The sequence below is a fragment of the Esox lucius genome, chromosome 12 (assembly GCF_011004845.1).
Source record: "Esox lucius isolate fEsoLuc1 chromosome 12, fEsoLuc1.pri, whole genome shotgun sequence".
NCBI classification, from domain to species: Eukaryota; Metazoa; Chordata; class Actinopteri; order Esociformes; family Esocidae; genus Esox; species Esox lucius.
In genome coordinates, this window is record NC_047580.1 from 17,928,318 (window position 1) to 17,947,422 (window position 19,105).

Genomic DNA, 19,105 nt, shown 5'->3' on the forward strand with positions numbered 1-19,105 from the left:
TTTCATTCACCACAGCACGCTTCCAATCTGGAGCAGAAACAAAATGAGACGGAAAACAAGAAGGTCCACGGAGATGTAGTGAAGTACGGCACTGTCATTCAGGTAAATGTCTGAGTTCCAAGCAGCCCTGTTAAGGTGAGCAGACTTCGACAAAAGGAGGGACATCCCAGCTTTGATGAGACTGCAGTATCACTGGTCTCATAGTCAGTGGTTTTACAATCCATTCTACCCTGTCATGTCTCCTAATAGCAAGTCAATACCTGCATGTTTCTGCACGCCCCCCCTGAACGGAAACAAAGGCAGTCAGCGCGTCAGGTCTGCAGCATGTCAAGTTTCTTAGTGATGCATGCCTGGGCATTGCGCATTTAATGCGTTTTTACTACCAGGTTGTAAAGAACATACAAAAAAATGTGTTGCATTATTTGCTGCATGTGTATCGTTCTAGTCTCTATCAAACCAATAGAAAGAATGCGTGCACTTAATAAGGACATCCTTTTGAATGTTCCGTTCAAGTTTTAGAGAGGCTACAGCTGGTAGGAACTGTATTATCAAACATCTCCAGCTCCTGGATTCATCCCTGATGTTCCAATGAAGTGAAGATTAAATTATTTCAAGAAAAATTTAAACAACAGTCTCCATATCTTATAGGAAACTGATGTCTAGTGCCAGGACTCCTACTCACTGTAGATGTAACCCATACCCAGTCAATATTGACTCTGAGGCCTTATCCTAACATAGAGAGGCCAATGCACATAATGGCAGGAAATAAAGGAATAGCTTAATGTTAAGAACCCTTACTGATCTAGGAAAATGTTATAGGTGTGGCTACGTGTGACTCAGCACTACAGGTTCACTTGTTTTCTGTTGGGTTAGGGGTCAGAAGGAGTGGGCCAGGGTTTGTAGACAAAGTGGGTTGGTCTCTACTCTCTTATCAGGAAATCAATAACCATAATCTTTTAATAGCTGTGCAAGTGTTTTTTTCTGTGCAAGTAAATACAGCAAACCGATGACAAGCATACAGTGCAACACAACACAGCCAACCTATTAAGTCCCTTTATCTACCAGGAAGTAACTAGAACACAGCCACTTGAGGGTTTTTGTGACGTTCTTCTCAGGGCACCTTCTTATCTAGACATCCCAAACATGTTATTCCTATCCTCCTATTACCTTGATAATTAGTGTGGATGGGGGTGCTGAATGATTGAAATGCACTTTCTGTTTGCAAGAAATTCTAGTGTGTATAGGCTCTATTTCCATGTTGCACAGCAGGGGGGATCCTGTCTGCTAATCCGGGATTCTACTACTATTCACCTTGATCTCCCAGTCATGTTTCATTAATGTTCCTCTTCCTGGCTAGCTGGTTGCCATTATTGGATGGGATAGTGAGCTGGCCAAGTCAAGCACCATAACAGACACATTGTAAAAATGACTGAGAGCACGTTCAACACTGGCCTGTTTGTGTGTTGGGTTGACAGCTCCTCCATATGAAGAGTAATAAGTATCTGACTGTGAATAAGCGTCTGCCTGCCCTGCTGGAGAAGAATGCCATGCGGGTCACCCTGGATGGGACGGGGAATGAGGGCTCCTGGATGTTCATCCAGCCCTTCTGGAAGCTACGCGCGACTGGAGACAACGTGAGTCACCCGAGTAACTTTTTCAGAACGGACTCCACCGGCAGAGTTGCATTCAAACGGGCGCAGCACGTTACACATTTACAGTCAGCAATCTTACCCCACCGACTGGTTCTTGTGGCCTTGCTGTAATGCACATTTCTGCGTTCACCTGCAGGTAGTGGTGGGAGATAAGGTCATCCTGAACCCAGTGAACGCAGGCCAGCCACTACATGCCAGTAGCTATGAGCTCTCAGACCACACTGGATGCAAGGAGGTGACCGGGCATGACCTCGAACCGCCGACCACACTTCCTGATTCACCCATGACAACCGTCTTCTTGTCACGTGAGCTGTGGTTAGGTCTGAAGCTGTTGTTTTGACTGTCGTTCTGCAGGTCAACTCTGTCAACTGTAACACCAGTTGGAAGATCAACCTGTTCATGATGTTTAGCGACCATAAGGATGAAGTATTGAAAGGAGTAAGTCCCCTGTACCTTCACACGTGCGTTCGTATCAACATCTCTAACATTAGGATTTTGTTCTTCACGGGTTTTACACTTGCCCAAATAATTGCCTTAACCAACTTGAGACTAATCTCTGCCTGCTCATGTCTTGTCAGGGGGACGTGGTGCGCCTGTTCCACGCGGAGCAGGAGAAGTTCCTGACCTGTGACGAGTACAAGTCCAGTCTGCATGTGTTCCTTCGCACCACCCTGCGTCAGTCTGCTACCTCAGCCACCAGCTCCAATGCACTGTGGGAGGTGGAGGTTGGTATACACACACACACACAAACACACACACACGTGTTTGGTTTTATGTCCTCATGGGGACCTGAAAAACTGCAATTGCATGCTTCCTTGCCCTAATCTTAACCCTAACCCTAACCTTAACCTAACCCTAACCTTTACCTCAATAAAATAACATGCCTAAACTTTACCTAGATCCAATGCCTAAACTTAACCTTAAACCTAACCAACAATGCATGGACCTTAAAGAACCCCCAATTCTAACCCTAAAATGAATTGTTAGTTTGACCCTAAACCCTGAGCCGGAAACTGACTTTTGCCTCATGGGGCCCTCAAAAATGTCCCCACGAGGTATGTTTTTCAGGTTTTACTATACTTATAAGGATATAAAAACAAGCACACATACACACACACACACACACACACACACACACACACACACACACACACACAGACAGACAGACAAACAGTTTGTGTTGTCTCAGTACAATACAGTTCCATGGGTTAAACGGAGTAAATCTTAGGTGTCTGGGTGGTATTTTCCTAGGTGGTGCATCATGACCCATGCAGAGGGGGAGCAGGACACTGGAACAGTCTGTATCGCTTCAAACACCTGGCCACAGGGAACTACCTGGCTGCTGAGGTAATGTTATCAGTCATCGGACCATGAATAGCGGTCAACACAGTGCTGTGGTTTTTGCGCCAGCTGGACACAGTCATTTGATTTAATAGACCTTGTTGTGTTTACTTTAGGAGAATCCGGGATATAAAGGTGACAGTGTTGAAATCCAAGCTTCGGTGGCTGAAGATACGGTTTGCATATTTTGTTTTATCATCCACAACCTCTGTCTAGTTGCTTTACCACATGTCAGTCTACAATTGTAATGCCGTAATGTGAATATGTTAGTGTGCTAAATCCTGACCCTTGACTCCTGCCCTCTGTAGCTGGACACTAGAGGGAAACTGAAGATTTTAGGCGAGCGGATCAAATACAAGCTGGTGGCCATGACTCATGGGAATGACATTGCCTCCTTGTTTGAGCTGGACCCCACCACTCTGCAGAAAACAGACTCCTTTGTGCCAAGGTACGACACTGTTCTGTGGCACTTCAGCTCCCTGTGGTCCTCAAACACAATATGCTATATACAGCTGTAAATAAAGACCTACAGTACACCGATCAGCCACAACATTATGACCACTGACAGGTGATGTGAATAACACTGATCTCGCTATCATGGCACCTGTCAGTGGGTGGCATATATTAGGCAGCAAGTGAACATTCTGTCCTCAAAGTTGATGTGTTTGAGCGTCTCCAAAACTGCAGCCCTTGTGGGGTGTTTCCTGTCTTCAGTGGTCAGCACCTATCAAAGGAAGGAAAAGCGGTCATGGTCATGGACATGGTCATGGGTGGCCAAGGCTCATTAATGCATGTGGAAAGCAAAGGCTGGCCTGCGTGGTCCGATTCAACAGACAAGCTACTGTGGCTCAAATTGCTGAAAAATGCTGGTATTGATAGAAAGGTGTCAGAACACACAGTCCATCGCAGTTTGTTGCGTACGGGGCTGCATAACTGCAAACCAGTCAATGTGCCCATGCTGACCCCTGTCCACTGCTGAAAGCACCTACAATGGGCATGTTACATCACGTGGATGGCAGGGTGTGTGTGTCGCTTACCTGGAGAACACATGGCACCAGGATGCACTATGGGAAGAAGGCAAGCTGAAGGAGGCAGTGTGATGCTTTGGGCAACGTTCTGTAGGGAAACCTTGGGTCCTGCCGTTCATGTGGATGTCATTTTGACACTTATCACCTACTGTTATGGAATTTCTTGAACTAATGTACATTTTAGAAATGTCTGCTTTTCACTACCTAAGCATTGTTGCAGACAATGTAAACCTTTTAATAGCAGCGGTATTCCCTGATCGCACTGGCCTCATTCAGCAGGATAATGCACCCTGCCACAAAGCAAAAATGGTTCAGGAATGGTTTGAGGAACACAACAATGAGTTCAAGGTGTTGATTTGGCCTCCCCAGATCTCAATCCAATCGAGCATCTGTGTCATGTGCTGAACAAACCAATCCGATCCATGGAGGCCCCACTTACAGGACTTAAATTATCTGCTGCTAATGTCTTGGTGCAAGATACCACAGCACACCTTCAGAGGTCTAGTGGAGTCCATGCCTCGACGGGTCAGGGCTGTTTTGGCGGCAAAAGGGGGGCCTACACAATATTAGGCAGGTGGTCATAATGATATGGCTGATGGGTGTATGTTTCACTGTCAACCTTTTTCCTCAGGAATTCCTATGTGCGTCTCAGACACCTATGCACCAACACATGGATCCAGAGTACCAACGTGCCCATAGACATAGACGAGGAGAGACCCATCCGACTCATGGTAAGAACCAGATAAAGTCATGTGATTTACTGTGGGACTGTCAGTGTGCTCTTCAGTCAGACTTAGTATCTGTTATCCTTCTGGCAGCTGGGCACTTGTCCTACCAAGGAGGATAAGGAGGCCTTTGCCATTGTCTCCGTGCCAGTGATGGAGATCCGGGATCTGGACTTTGCCAACGATGCCAGTTTCATGCTGAGCACCATAGTGGACAGGTTCAACGAGGGCTTCATCAGCCCTAACGACAGAAGGTACAGCATACACAGAGGACGAAATGACTAAAAAGCCCAACGATTTGTCCGTTAGCTCTCTGCTGTATGTAATTGAAGCCAGCTGCTCTGATGCTGTAAGACAGTCAACAGACCCGTTGTGCCAGACCAGTAACCGCTGGGTTTGACTCTGCAGGTTTGCAATTAAGCTGCTGGAGGACCTGGTATTCTTTGTGGTGGACACACCCAATAGTGGACAGATGGTGCTGGATGTGGTAATGACCAAGGCCAACCGTGAAAGACAGAAACTCATGAGGGAGCAAAACATCCTAAAACAGGTAAGAAGAACCATTAGGTGCACCTAAACATTATGGGCATGATGACATACCAGTAAGTTGAGATTGGTTCTGTGATGGTCCTTGATTAATTCACTATGACAAAAGGGCTCCCGGCCCCATAAAGGTTGAAAACATACTGGCAAATAGTTCTATAGCCTTCATACTATTTTTTATTGGCCCCCATGGGAATTCATCAACTGTCACACTCCATTGTTTTTAACCATAACATAATTAAAAAGATACATTTAGTCAGGACTGTTTTATTCTAAAGATTATCAAACATATAGTTATTGCATTTTGCCTATATAGGAAAGTGTACAGTTTGTTTTTATCTCACAATTATGAATATTTTTGCATATGTATATATTATTTTATCCCTCCAAAGGTCTTCGGGATCTTGAAGGCCCCGTTTAAAGATAAAGGGACAGAGGGCCCATTACTGCGATTGGAGGAGCTGTCAGACCAGAAGAATACCCCATACCAGTACATGTTCCGCCTCTGTTACCGGGTTCTGCGACACTCACAGGAAGACTACCGAAAGAATCAGGTACACCACATAGGTCCCTGTCTCTTCATTATATTAATTCCCTGGCTTCTTTCCTGCCAAATGTATAGAGCAACAGAACACATCAGTCCCTTTCCTTTCCTCATCAGGAACACATAGCCAAGCAGTTTGGGGTGATGCAGTCTCAGATAGGCTATGACATTCTAGCTGAGGACACCATCACTGCTCTACTGCACAACAATCGTAAGCTGCTGGAGAAACACATCACAAAGAAGGAGGTGGAGACCTTTGTTAGCCTGGTGCGGAAGAACAGGGAACCCAGGTGAGGAGGTCCCTACAAGTTAAGGATTTAATAATAAGAAGAAGTATTTATTCCGTCCCTATAGTGCTTTTCATTATATAAAAAAATATCAACATATGTTTAAAACATAATAATAGAAACAAGAACATGTAGCTAGTTACCTACTGGACATAACAGAGTAGGTCTTGACTATTATAAAACAATGTTCATCTAGAGCGAAAAGCTTGGATTGTTTTAAGCCTCAAACAGATGAAGCAACAGTCTGGAAGAATTCACACTGCTTTAGAGGAGGGGGTTGGTGTAGTCAAAGGGGGAGCACAGTTCACTCTCCATTTAAGGCTTCTCACCAGCGCCTCGCCGTTCCCACCGTCTGACTAAAACTTCTCCAATGCCTTAGTCTTATGCGGTGAAATTCATTGTTACGATCCAACTCAATAGTGACGGTCAACAAAGTCTGAACCCTCAGACTGAAGGACAACGTAGGTCAGCTTGCAATCTTCCTCATGTTATAGTAAACCGTAGACCAAACAACCAAATACAAAAGGTGGTGTTGTTAGGCTGGTTAAGTCATATGTCACACAATTAGGTGGAACTTGCTAGGGTTGTTACTGTAGCTACGTTAATAGAGCGGATTTGCCATCAGATTGGCAGGCAAGAAAGAGACAGTAACACTGACTGTATTCAGCTATTCAAACAAAACAAAGTAGTAGAATGTTTAATATTTACAGAATATACAGGAGCTCTTTGCCTCGGCTGCTTCATGACAACTATAGAACTAATTAAAGACCCTGTATACCCCTTTGTTGTGATCTGACTAAAGCCTTTTCTCTTCAGATTTTTAGACTACCTGTCCGATCTGTGTGTATCCAACAACGTAGCCATTCCAGTAACTCAGGAGCTGATCTGTAAGTGTGTGCTCGATCCAAAAAACCAAGACATCCTCATCAAGACCGAGTGAGTGTTATTTATCTTGTTACTGAACACATGCCCACACTCACCTGATCATCCGCACTGGCCTTGCCCGTGTGTATGGCTTCACTGAATGTGTGTTCCCATGCTTGTCCGTACAGACGCCGTTCGCCCAAAGAGATGCCCCATGCCACTGATTACATGGGCATGGAGGAGTATACTGAAGAGGATGAGGTGTGGCTGGTCTGGACCGACAAGACCAATGAGAAGCAAGAGAAGAGCATCAGACAACTAGCCCAGGAGGCCAGGCAGGGAAACGCGCATGACGAGAATGTGCTAACTTACTACAGGTAGGCTCATCACTGGAGTGGCAGGTGGCCAAGCAGTTACAACATCTGGTCAGTGATGGAAATGTTGTCTTGGGCTAGGCAAATTACTTTAATTGATCCAAGGTCAATCTTATAAATGAAAATTGTTCTCAGTTACTTTTTCTGGTAAGATGAGTGTTAAAATATAAGTGTTGAAATATAAGAAGGAAGCTTAACTCACATGACATCAGTGTCCTTAGCATTTCTTAGCTATGAGAATATACTCACGCTAAAGGTCACAGGCAATGTATGCTTCATCCCCCAAATGTTCCTTCTCTCCTGACAGGTACCAGTTGAAGCTGTTTGCGAGGATGTGTTTGGACCGCCAGTACCTAGCCATAGACGAGATCTCTAAGCAGCTGGATGTGGAGCTCATCTTCCTGTGCATGATGGACGAGACGCTGCCCTTTGACCTTCGTGCCTCATTCTGCCGACTCATGCTGCATGCGCACGTTGACCGAGACCCGCAGGAGCTGGTCACACCTGTCAAGTTTGCGCGTCTGTGGACCGAGATCCCCACCTCTATCTCAATTAAAGAGTACGGCATCAAACATCATTTTCCCGGATACCTTTTCTTTTGTGCGTTGTTAACACTGAACTATAACTTATTGTGCTTGTATTTTTGTATTTCTTATCTTTCTCAGCTATGACTCCAACATGGATGACTCGCGGGACAATAAGAAGAACAGGTTTGCCAACACCATGGTATTCATGGAGGAGTACCTGAACAATGTCCTCAATGATGACTTGCCTTTCGCCGACGAGGAGAAAAACAAACTAACCTATGAGGTGTCCATTCTAATTCATGTTCATATTTCTACTTACAATACTATGGACGCACCCAGAAGCGCCTACTTGTTGTAATGTGGTCAGAATCCTCTCCATACCACTGGGCAAGAACAGCCTTAATAGAATGGCAACTGACACAATGTGTTGTTCCTCCAGGTCGTGAGTCTGGCCAGACACCTCATCTACTTTGGCTTCTACAGTTTCTTTGAGTTGCTGAGGTTGACTCGGACCCTACTGGGAATCATTGACTGTATCCCCAACCCTTCATTGATCAATGCCATGTTCCAGGATGAAGGCAGTGGTAAGACAATAAGAAAAACGTATTTCATTGGAGAACTACCTCAGAGCCATTTTATAGAACAAATACACAACAGAAAATGCACTACACGTTTAGATTCAGGTTTCCTCATTCTGCCACCCTGTCTGTTAGGGAAGAACATGAAGCGTTCCATTCATGGCGTAGGCCAAATGATGTCCACCATGGTGCTGAGCCGGAAACAATCCATGTTTGGAGGTCCAGTGAGGAGCGTTTCCACCATAGAGGGTCAGAGCCGCAGCAAGGACAGCATCGACAAACAGGATGTCACCGTCATGGACACCAAACTGAAAATCCTGGAAATCCTGCAGGTTGGATTCTAGAAACCAATACGTTCCTGGAACTGATGCAGGGATGTGACATTGCACTGTTGAGTTTGTGCCTGTGATAAATTAGAACCTCTCATGTGCTCCTTTAATGCTAAGCACTGACTTTCTTATCTCATGTTTGTATACAGTTCATCCTGAATGTCCGCCTGGACTACCGTCTCTCCTTCCTGCTGTCTGTCTTCAAAAAGGAGTTTGTCGATGTTTATCCAATGGCAGATGCCGATGCTACAACGTCCATGGAGCAAGCAGGTAATTCAGTCCCCATTTAAGGGAGCTTTTTCTACCCACTAACACTGCCTTATACAGAAATAGATTTTGCTTCTCTCCTTCTAAATACATACCATTCTTAACTTTGTCTTTGAACAGCCACCATCAACCTGCAGCACATTGGAGAGCAGGCAGAGGCCATGTTTGGTGTGGGGTAGGTTCAGTACAATCTAGTCCCTTGCCAGCACGTTATATTGATGCCCCAATGTGTTTCTACTAATCTGTGATGGTGTTTTCCTGTCAGCAAGGGGAACAGCATTCTGGAGGTGGATGACGAGGGTGGTCGTATGTTCCTGAGGGTTCTAATCCATCTCACCATGCATGACTACCCACCTCTGGTTTCTGGTGCCCTTCAGCTGCTCTTCAAACACTTCAGCCAGAGACAGGAGGTGCTGCACACCTTCAAACAGGTAAAGAGACACAGCTACTGTAGTCACTGATGGCGAAATAATCGAATAATAATAATGACCCGCACTCCAATATGAACCAGCTACAATATAGCTCTTTAGGGCTGCCTCTCATTATCCCTATCTATTGCATTTGTTATTCATGATCTCTCATTACGTCTATCTATTCTGTCATTCCTGGTCTCTCATCGTCTTTGGAAACTACTCTCTTCGTTTTATCTTAGGTCCAGTTGCTGATCTCGGCGCAGGATGTTGATAACTACAAGCTGATAAAGAGCGACCTGGACCGCCTCCGCACTATGGTGGAGAAGTCTGAGCTCTGGGTGGACAAGAAGGGTAGCTCAGGTGGAGGGGAGGGGAAGAAAGACAAGAAGGACAAAGTAGAGGTGAGGGAGAGATAAGTCTGTTTTCCGAAAGAAAATGTCCAGTTACAAGTGGAGTAGCTACCAACCACTTCTTTCTAACAGTTCTTCTGATTTCCTTTTAGATGACCTCAGAAGATGTGACCCCAAAGAAGGAGAACTCGGATAAAAGCAACGAGAACTACCAGAAAGTCAAAGAAGTGTGTTGGGTTTCCATTGAACTGTCACCGTTCCCCTCATCCTGCTAACATGTCTCAGAGGTTCTGCTGAGTAGTGTTTAGCCATATGTTTGAAGACATTCTGTTCTCCCAGATCCTGGAGCGTCTGAATAAGATGTGCAGTTCGGGTGTGTGGAAGAAACAGCAGAGACTCCTGAAGAACATGGGAGCCCATAAAGTGATGCTGGACCTGCTGCAAGTATCGTACGATCAGGTGAGGGATGTACGTGAACCTTGCCTTACCCCCACTCTGACAACCAAACACATAGTCCAGTGTACAGACAGGTGACAAATTAAAGGAAAAACCAACATGAAGTGTCTCAGTAAGGTGCTAGGCCACCACAAGCCACCACAACAGCTTCAATGTGTCATAGATTCTACTGGTCTCTGGAAATCTACGGAAGGGATGAAACACCATTGTTTCAAAAGATGTTGATGATGGTGGTGGATAGCAGTGCCTGAAACCACGGTCCAAAATCTCCCATAGGTGTTCATTTGGGTAGAGATCTGATCACTTAGGTGATCAGACCTTTCCTCTTCCCGTCATGATAAAACATCGAGGTCAACTGGTCCTGCTCAGCATTTCTATACATGCCATAGAGCATGATAGGATCTTAACGGCTGAATTGTGTGGTGCAGTACACCTGTATGGAAGCGTCTGCATTTGTTGTGTGCCTCCACAACTTTATTTCCTTTAATTTGTCGCCTGTCTGTATACTATATGTAGTAACACCATTACCTAATTAATATCCCAGGTGTTATGAGTTACTTAAAATGACTATGCCAATCTCTCTCTCTTTCTGTCTCTCTCTTTTCCCCTCACTCTCTGCTTGTCTCTCTCTTTCTCTACTGGTTTTCAGAATGACACCAAGATGCAGGGGATAATCAAGTGCGCTCACCTGTTCCTGCAGAAGTTTTGCATGGGGAACCTAGAGAACCAGATGCTGCTCCATAAGAACCTCAGCCTTTTCCTCAATCCAGGAGTGAGTGAATGTATTCATTACACTGTTTTACTCTAATTCATTACACTGTCTCTCTAACCATCCTGTTTTCACCTGTCATAATAATCACCTTTCTTTCCTTGTCCTTCTTTCTATTTTTCTTCTTCTTGCTGTCCCTCTATTTCTCCCCCTCTCCGTCCCAGCTCATGGAGGCAGAGACAGTGCAACACATCTTTAGTAATAATTACCAGCTGTGTTCAGAGATCAGTGAGAACGTGCTGCAGCATTTCATCCACTGCCTGGCCACTCACGGACGCCACGTCCAGTACCTCAACTTCCTGCACACCATCATCAAGGCCGAGGGCAAGTATGTCAAGAAGTGTCAGGACATGATCATGACTGAGGTAAGACGACCTGTTTCCAAATGCCTGTTTCATTAGTATGAAATCCTCTAAAAGATAAAAATACAGTTGTTGATTTTAAAGGTTGCAACTCAGTGAGACATCTAATCTAGGCTGCCTTTGCATTCAGATGTTTATGTGAAACCGATGAAGATTTGGTTTATCTCACAATGTGGTGACTCACTGTTTTTTCCAGTTAACCAACGCTGGGGAGGATGTGGTGGTGTTCTACAATGACAAGGCTTCATTTGCCACCATGCTCGATCTTATGGCAGAGTCCAGGGAGGGGGTTCAAGAACACAGCCCCCTGCGATACCACATCTCCCTAGTAGAGCTGCTGGCCGCCTGTGCTGAGGGCAAGAATGTGTACACCGAGATCAAATGCACCTCACTGCTGCCCCTAGAGGATGTAGTGAGAGTGGTCACACACGAGGACTGCATCACAGAGGTACATCAACAATATCATTTTTTTTTTTATTAGCCAACATTGTCTTTAGGCAGATTAAGCACAGCAGCATTCAAAGATGCAGACATAAATGCTAATGTAATGGAACATTATCTGAGACTGTACAGAAGCTTGACCCAGCTGTGTTCATTTGCCTCCTGGTGGTGTTCAGGTGAAGGTGGCCTATGTGAACTTTGTGAACCACTGCTACGTCGATACGGAGGTAGAGATGAAGGAGATCTACACCAGCAATCACATCTGGAAACTGTTTGAGGACTTCACTGTGGACATGGCCAGGGTAAGCCTAGCATCCCAGTCACGGGCCATTTTCACCCACACGGTGTAGTCTCTGACCGCTCTCCTCCCTTTCCAGGTGTGTAACAAGAGAGAGAAGCGTCTAAGTGATCCTATCCTGGAGAAGTACATCATCAATGTGGTGTTTGACACGATCAACGCCTTCTTCAGTTCCCCCTTCTCTGAAAACAGCACTTCTCTACAGGTGAGCAGCAGTCTACTCATAAGCGTTAAGCCAAACTTTAGATGCCCCATGGACTGATTCATGAACTGTCGTGTGTTCAGACCCACCACACCATCGTGACCCAGCTGCTCCAGTCTAGCATGCGTCTGCTGGATTGTCCCTGGCTGCAGCAGCAACAGAAAGGCGTGGTGGAGACCTGCATTCGGACGCTGGCCATGACAGGTGACACTGACCTACTGCAGAGAGCCCGGGGCTGGGCAACACTCAAGCCTCCATGCCTGCTCTGGAAATGTTACTGGTCTACGCACTAATGACTTTTCTCTTTTGTGTATTCAGCGAAGAGTCGCTCCATCTCCCTGCCGTTGGACCTGGAGTCTCAGATTACCACCATGCTGAGCAGCAGTACTCTCAACTCTCTGTCCCGCTCCAACGCCAGCTACAAGAGCTCCACCCGCTCCAACCGCCCCTCTGTCCCGAGCAACCCCTGGGACTACAAGAACATAATAGAGAAGCTGCAGGTTCAACCCTTACTTCCCTGATTATCTCCTGACTCGGCCACAAGTGAATCACATGTGACCTAATCCTCCGTTCTGCGTAGCAATGCGTTTGACACCGCGGGGATGTAATCCGGTATTCTGTCTCTGTTTCTGGGATGTGAACGTTTCTCCTCGGTCTTGGCTGCGATGTTCAGGACATCATCAACACCATGGAGGAACGTCTGAAGCCGCTGGTGAATGCCGAGCTGTCTGTCCTGGTGGATGTCCTGCACCAGCCTGAACTCCTGTTCCTGGAGGGCACTGATGCAAGGCAGCGCTGCGAATCAGGAGGCTTCATTTCCAAGTAAGGCGGGATCTGAAACGGCCCAATGGGGGCCTGGTCAGAAGTAGTGCACTATATGGAATGGGAATTTAGACGAGGCCAGGAAGTGGCCACTCAGCCAGACTGCACGAGATCATCTAATATTACCATAACAATGTCTGGAGGATTAACAGGCACACATATTTACTGTTGCAAGCTGGTTGCAACATGCAAGAAAGTGCTTTTTTGGCCAGGCATAGATGAGGTCTAATGTGCGTGTGTTTGTGATCCCAGACTGATTCAGCACACTAAAGCCCTGATGAACTCAGAGGAGAAGCTCTGTATTAAGGTTTTGAGGACCCTGCAGGAGATGCTCATACGTACACTGGACTTTGACGAGAAGGTAAATACTCCAGTCTGTGTCGGTCAACCAATGCAACATCCACGCTTTCATGGAGATGTCTGTTGGAAACTGTCCAGTGTGTGTACGCTAACCATGTCTGCTGTGAAAATGCCTCTCCAAACAGGGCATTGCACTGAGGAAGGTGCTGCTACAGAACTACCTCTTTACAAACAAGAAGGTCAACAACAAGGCCGATCTGGCTGACCTTGGAGCTACAGGTTGGTTAACGTTCGGCTGATTACAGGATTATTACTGCTCCTATAGTAGCTATATGTTTACACTGTATTAATGGGGTCATGTTTGTGTGTAGGAGCTGAGCAGGAGAGGGATTGGGTGGCCATAGCTGCCGTCCAGTGTCGTCTGGACAGAGAGGGTGGAACAAAGCTCTTTACAGACCTCGTCATGAGCACCAAGAACGACAAGATCTTCCAGGAGAGCATCCAGCTGGCCATATGTCTCCTGGAGGGAGGCAACACAGAGATCCAGGTCAGATATAACACTTCCTGGCAGGCTTAGAATTTCGTAATTTTAGGGGCAAGGCCATTTGGCCTTCGGTGTCACAAAAATGTGACATTGCCAGGGCACAAAGGCCATTGAGTGAAATAGGAGGTTTTGGAGTTTACAAATAAACAACTTAAATTGCTGATAAGAAAAATAAAACATGCATAACATAAAAACATAAATTATTCACTTTTTTAATATAATTATTTGTATAATATCTTATTTTTCCACATAAAAAGGTAAATGATCATGTTTTAATCGTTGAAATTACTTCTACTCCTCGCTCATGCTTTTTTATACATTCTGGAATTCGTTTCATTTCAGGAGTTTCAGTTGAGGACATTCACATGTCGACACCAAACAGGCAACGGTATTGACAGTTAAGTAACGTTAAGGTTAACTAGCAAGAAGGCTAACATTACTTCACTTACACAAAAGTAAACCGCAAAGTATCCTTTAGCATCACAATCACCTGCGCAAATGTGTAAGACGTAAATAAACACATGCAGTGACTTGTTTGTGCGCGGAGCAACTAATGTTCTTTTTTTTTCACCACAAACGCTGCCATATCTAGCGATGACCTAACGTTACTTCTCGGAGCTCTCAAAAAGCATTCAGGTATTCTCGTGTTCTCCTCCCACTAGGAGGTCTGAACTTTCCCAATTCCCAGTTGCTCATGAACGCACCTTCCAAAACGTTTAATTCATTTAAGCACGAAATAAACGTAACCATCGACCGATAACTAGCTAGCTTGCTTACCTGCATGTATTCCGTTCTTGTGGTTGTTCTCAGTTGCGAACTACAAACAAACTTACATAAAAACAAACCGACTGCTGACCGCAAGGTTTTTCGGAGTAGTAAAAAGGCCATGGTGGCCGTAGGGCTTACAATAATTTTCGGGGCATTACGGCTAGAGTAAATGGCAACGACGGTCGTGGCCGTCGTGAAATTCCTACGCTGCTTCCAGGAGGGGGTGCGATGTGATGCCGGACCACCCTCTCCACACGGATTCTCACCCCGTTTCATGTGTCCACTTCAGAACTCCTTCTACAAGCTGATGATGGGGGACAACAAGTCAGAGAAGTTCTTCAAGGTCCTCCACGACCGGATGAAAAACGCCCAGATGGACATCAAGGCCAACGTATCAGTCAGTGTGGGAGAGATGAGCAACAAGGCCAATGACAACAAAGACCTGGACACTGGTGGGTGGAACAATGGTTTGGGTCAAATGCGCTGTTGAACTGTAGTGACAGGAAATTGGCATTTAAGAAAAAAAATTATTCTGTGTCAGGGACTGCAGAAGCTATAGTAGGGATTCAGGAACAGTCATTTCACTGCCAGGGTTTTCTCCATGGTTTGTATTCCTGACAGGCTCCAATACAATGCCTCACCTGGGCCCATCTATCTCCCCAGTCCCTGTCGCGGCCCTGGCCCCTGAGTCTGAGCAGAAGGAGGTGGAGACAGAGATGGGCCCTGCCGTCATCATTATGAAACCCATACTCCGCTTCCTTCAGCTGCTCTGTGAGAACCACAACCAGGACTTACAGGTGAGAGGACGAACCAGCACCACCCATGCTGCTGTTACACTGGACGTTTGAGTCATTTACCAGACGTCTAATCCAGACTTTCAATTAGTGGATTCCAAGCGTGCCGCACAAGCCCTGAAAAGTGAAGCCAAAACGTCTCGATCGCCCCCTGGTGAGTGGTCCCAGTATAGGTCATAAACCCCGCCCTCCCCATGTTATTCAATGGGACGCGAGACCAACTGAACAATTAAATTACCCTTCAAATATATTTTTTCCGAAGCTGGTTTCTGTCATTTACTGTAGTTTGTATCACGCTAATGTAAATTCAAGAGTTTGTTTTTAAAATAAGTTTGTTTTTAGTTAGTTATTTAATGCTCTAAAAACGGTGGTGTGACGTCGTGATTCACAGCTGTGATTGACAGCTATCTGAGCCGAGGAGCCACTGAATCTTCGGAGGACTGAGGAGATTGGAACTTTACATTTAATCTCTAAATTTCTATAATTTATATAATTTCACAAGGACATAATGGGTTGTTCTGCAGTACATTGTGCTAACCGATCTGGCATTTCCAATCGATCTTTGAATTTTTTTCGGTAAGTTAAATTTATAAGCTATTTAATTAGTAAATAAATGTAATGGGCTAGCTAACGTTAGCTAAAAGACAACAAGCCTCGTTAATAGCCATGTTAATAGCTAGCAGGTGATCATTAGCTAGAAGTTACCAATTATTTTTGTATTAGGCCTATTCTAAATTAAGGTTAAACATGATGTAAGTTAGGCTATAACATATCGTCTAGGTTTAACAAGCAAAGGTTGTACTGTACTTGGACTTGCGATTGATTACGGTATGCGCATTCTACGAGGGAGAGTGAGGGCGGGGCACAGGGGTGGGGCCGTTGATTTCGCGGCTTTACGGCTTTACTTCCTTCTCGCTACTGCGCATAACTACTGCGCAGAACTGGTCCCAAGATCGCTATCTGCGCAGACGCAAGTCCAAGATGTCAGCGCCGTATCAGGACACTGGTGGCTTCATTTTTCATCAATGGAAAAGAGCGAAAGGGCGTCGTCCATTTTATATAAAGTCTATGGTGGATTCACATTAGCTAGGAGTGACACAACTGTCAATTATGGTACGTTACACCTAACAACCCCATTGTCTGTCCGTCCTTCTCTCAGAACTTCCTGCGCTGTCAGAATAACAAGACCAACTACAACCTGGTGTGTGAAACACTGCAGTTCCTGGACATCATGTGCGGTAGCACCACAGGTGGCCTGGGTCTGCTGGGTCTCTACATCAACGAGAGCAACGTGGGCCTCATCACCCAGACCCTGGAGACACTCACGGAGTACTGCCAGGGTCCGTGCCAGGAGAACCAGGTCAGATAACCACAGGGCCTTTCAGTCATTGGCGTGAGCATGAGTTTCAGTTGAAGTTCTGTGAGGTTTAATGCAGAACATCCTTATGTGATTAGAGCTGTGCTTTCTTTTTGTAGACCTGTATCGTGACTCATGAGTCAAACGGCATCGATATCATCACAGCCCTGATACTGAATGACATCAGTCCTCTGTGTCGGTACCGCATGGAGATGGTTCTGAAGCTCAAGGTTCACTTCAGCTACTGTTCTCCTTTAGAAATACGTGTACGATCTTGCCATAACTTGGCTGTATGATACCTTACAGCTGCCACTGATGGTGTTGTCTCTGTTTCCAGGACAACGCATCCAAGCTGCTGCTTGCTCTGATGGAGAGCCGCCATGACAGTGAGAATGCAGAGAGGATACTCTTCAACCTCCGACCTCGGGAACTGGTCAGAGCCTCATCATGAGAGCCTCTAAAACGGCAATTGTATACAATGTAAGGGCAGCAATGCTACAGAATAGGTCAGCCAACATCAGTGTTCCACTCTATCCCCAGGTGAAAGTCATAAAGAAAGCCTACCAGCAGGAGAGTGAGTGTGAAGGTGGAGAAGTGTCACCTCAAGAGGTCGGCCACAACATCTACATCCTGGCACTTCAGGTAACGCACCCGTTCCCATTAATGGACTAAAGAATATGGATGCCGTTTAATAATAACCTAATCAGGTAATGGTAGATCAGAATGCTTATGACTGTGGTCCATGGTTTCATCAGCTGGCGAGGCACAATAAGATCCTGTTCAGTCTACTGAAACCTGCCAAGAGGACCAAGGAGGGAGAAGATGGTATATCCTCCATGGTGAGTCTGTCTGTGTCAGCCGGGATATCTGTAAGCTGGATAGCCCCACCTAACCGTAACCAATACTCCTGTGCTGTAGCGTCTTGACTCACTGCAAACATCAGATTGTATCTTAATTTGGGGACATTTGCGTATATGCGCTTAGTTTGCATGACTAATAATGGTTGACTTAAAGAGGTGGATCGCATAGTGGGAAAAATAAATAAAAACTAGAATGAGAAGTATACTCTCTGACTCTGTCTGAACTGTTCACTTGCTGCAGCTGAACCTGAACAACAGGCCGCTCGCTCAGATGTTGAAACCCACAGTGCCCATGGAGGTCGAGGAGCAGGACCCGCTGGAGTTCTATGACAAGCACACTTCACAGATCGAGGTCTCTGATCATCTCCCTGAAGTCACCAATACTGCACTAGGCCACTGCCTATTAAATACTCAGTAGTTCACTATGACTGAAGTTCCATTTGCACAAAAAAAAAAGAACACTGTCCTTATTTGTTATTTCTCCCTGTATGTTTTGTCTGACCAGATTGTGCGTGAGGACCGCAGCATGGAGCAGATTGTGTTCCCCATTCATCCCATCTGCGAGTTCCTCACGGAGGAGTCCAAGTTCCGTGTGTTCAACACCACAGAGCAGGACGAGCAGGGTAGCAAAGTGACACACTTCTTCCAGCAGGCCTCCTTCCTCCACAACGAGATGGAGTGGCAGAAGAAGCTCCGCAGTAAGCCAGCCCCGTCCGACCCTCCAGTCCTGTCTTGTTGGATATGTTCTGCTGGCCTCCATGTTCGTTGCGAGGTAGAGGAAGACTGAAGTGTGGTTTGTGTTTCAGGTATGCCGGTGCTGTTTTGGTTTTCTCGCAGGATGAGCACTTGGGGGAGCATATCATTTAACCTGGCAGTTTTCATCAACCTCATCATTGCCTTCTTCTACCCCTACGACTCAGGCCAAGGTGAGGCTCAGCTCATTGGTTCTCAGGTTCATTCTCCTGAGGCGTTATTCAATACGTTGATTATGAGTAACTGAGACATGTACGTGACTGGACCCCTTTCTGTCCTCCAGGTGCGATAGATGACTCGATGCTGTCCATGTTGTTCTGGGGCTTCCTGGGTCTGTCTGTGATGGGCATGTTCTCCCAGCGCTACGGCCTGAGGCCCTTCACTGTGGCTCTCATACTACGCTCTATCTACAGCTTCGGCATCGGACCCACTCTCATCCTGCTCGGCACCCTCAACGTGAGTTGCATCTTTTAACAATTTGAACTTCCCCCTGAAGTCACACAGCCCAGTCAGTTGGAGGTTAATTGAACATGTAAATCAAGGAGGACCAGGATTAG

General features: G+C 45.9%; 1 protein-coding gene across 2 annotated transcripts in view; it reads left to right on the plus strand.

The window, feature by feature from the left end:
- Window positions 1-19,105, plus strand: part of itpr3 (inositol 1,4,5-trisphosphate receptor, type 3) — a 34,875-nt gene that overhangs the window by 11,705 nt on the left and 4,065 nt on the right. The window contains exons 4-50 of one of the 2 annotated variants that reach the window (XM_010900005.5): window positions 16-102; window positions 1,476-1,634; window positions 1,789-1,887; window positions 2,007-2,090; window positions 2,231-2,377; window positions 2,904-2,999; window positions 3,110-3,169; window positions 3,302-3,441; window positions 4,653-4,752; window positions 4,840-5,000; window positions 5,155-5,296; window positions 5,682-5,843; window positions 5,951-6,123; window positions 6,937-7,056; window positions 7,173-7,361; window positions 7,666-7,917; window positions 8,024-8,168; window positions 8,325-8,469; window positions 8,599-8,795; window positions 8,942-9,062; window positions 9,180-9,234; window positions 9,325-9,490; window positions 9,712-9,873; window positions 9,975-10,049; window positions 10,162-10,290; window positions 10,928-11,050; window positions 11,212-11,412; window positions 11,606-11,857; window positions 12,027-12,152; window positions 12,228-12,353; window positions 12,434-12,554; window positions 12,669-12,850; window positions 13,024-13,172; window positions 13,425-13,533; window positions 13,658-13,751; window positions 13,844-14,019; window positions 15,074-15,236; window positions 15,406-15,581; window positions 16,738-16,938; window positions 17,055-17,165; window positions 17,273-17,368; window positions 17,476-17,577; window positions 17,691-17,774; window positions 18,037-18,147; window positions 18,301-18,493; window positions 18,602-18,721; window positions 18,832-19,004. In XM_010900005.5, the coding sequence (XP_010898307.4) occupies window positions 16-102; window positions 1,476-1,634; window positions 1,789-1,887; window positions 2,007-2,090; window positions 2,231-2,377; window positions 2,904-2,999; window positions 3,110-3,169; window positions 3,302-3,441; window positions 4,653-4,752; window positions 4,840-5,000; window positions 5,155-5,296; window positions 5,682-5,843; window positions 5,951-6,123; window positions 6,937-7,056; window positions 7,173-7,361; window positions 7,666-7,917; window positions 8,024-8,168; window positions 8,325-8,469; window positions 8,599-8,795; window positions 8,942-9,062; window positions 9,180-9,234; window positions 9,325-9,490; window positions 9,712-9,873; window positions 9,975-10,049; window positions 10,162-10,290; window positions 10,928-11,050; window positions 11,212-11,412; window positions 11,606-11,857; window positions 12,027-12,152; window positions 12,228-12,353; window positions 12,434-12,554; window positions 12,669-12,850; window positions 13,024-13,172; window positions 13,425-13,533; window positions 13,658-13,751; window positions 13,844-14,019; window positions 15,074-15,236; window positions 15,406-15,581; window positions 16,738-16,938; window positions 17,055-17,165; window positions 17,273-17,368; window positions 17,476-17,577; window positions 17,691-17,774; window positions 18,037-18,147; window positions 18,301-18,493; window positions 18,602-18,721; window positions 18,832-19,004 (6,555 nt within the window). The remainder of the gene's footprint in view (window positions 1-15; window positions 103-1,475; window positions 1,635-1,788; window positions 1,888-2,006; window positions 2,091-2,230; window positions 2,378-2,903; window positions 3,000-3,109; window positions 3,170-3,301; window positions 3,442-4,652; window positions 4,753-4,839; window positions 5,001-5,154; window positions 5,297-5,681; window positions 5,844-5,950; window positions 6,124-6,936; window positions 7,057-7,172; window positions 7,362-7,665; window positions 7,918-8,023; window positions 8,169-8,324; window positions 8,470-8,598; window positions 8,796-8,941; window positions 9,063-9,179; window positions 9,235-9,324; window positions 9,491-9,711; window positions 9,874-9,974; window positions 10,050-10,161; window positions 10,291-10,927; window positions 11,051-11,211; window positions 11,413-11,605; window positions 11,858-12,026; window positions 12,153-12,227; window positions 12,354-12,433; window positions 12,555-12,668; window positions 12,851-13,023; window positions 13,173-13,424; window positions 13,534-13,657; window positions 13,752-13,843; window positions 14,020-15,073; window positions 15,237-15,405; window positions 15,582-16,737; window positions 16,939-17,054; window positions 17,166-17,272; window positions 17,369-17,475; window positions 17,578-17,690; window positions 17,775-18,036; window positions 18,148-18,300; window positions 18,494-18,601; window positions 18,722-18,831; window positions 19,005-19,105) is intronic. The other variant, XM_010900006.5, reaches the window with a different exon arrangement.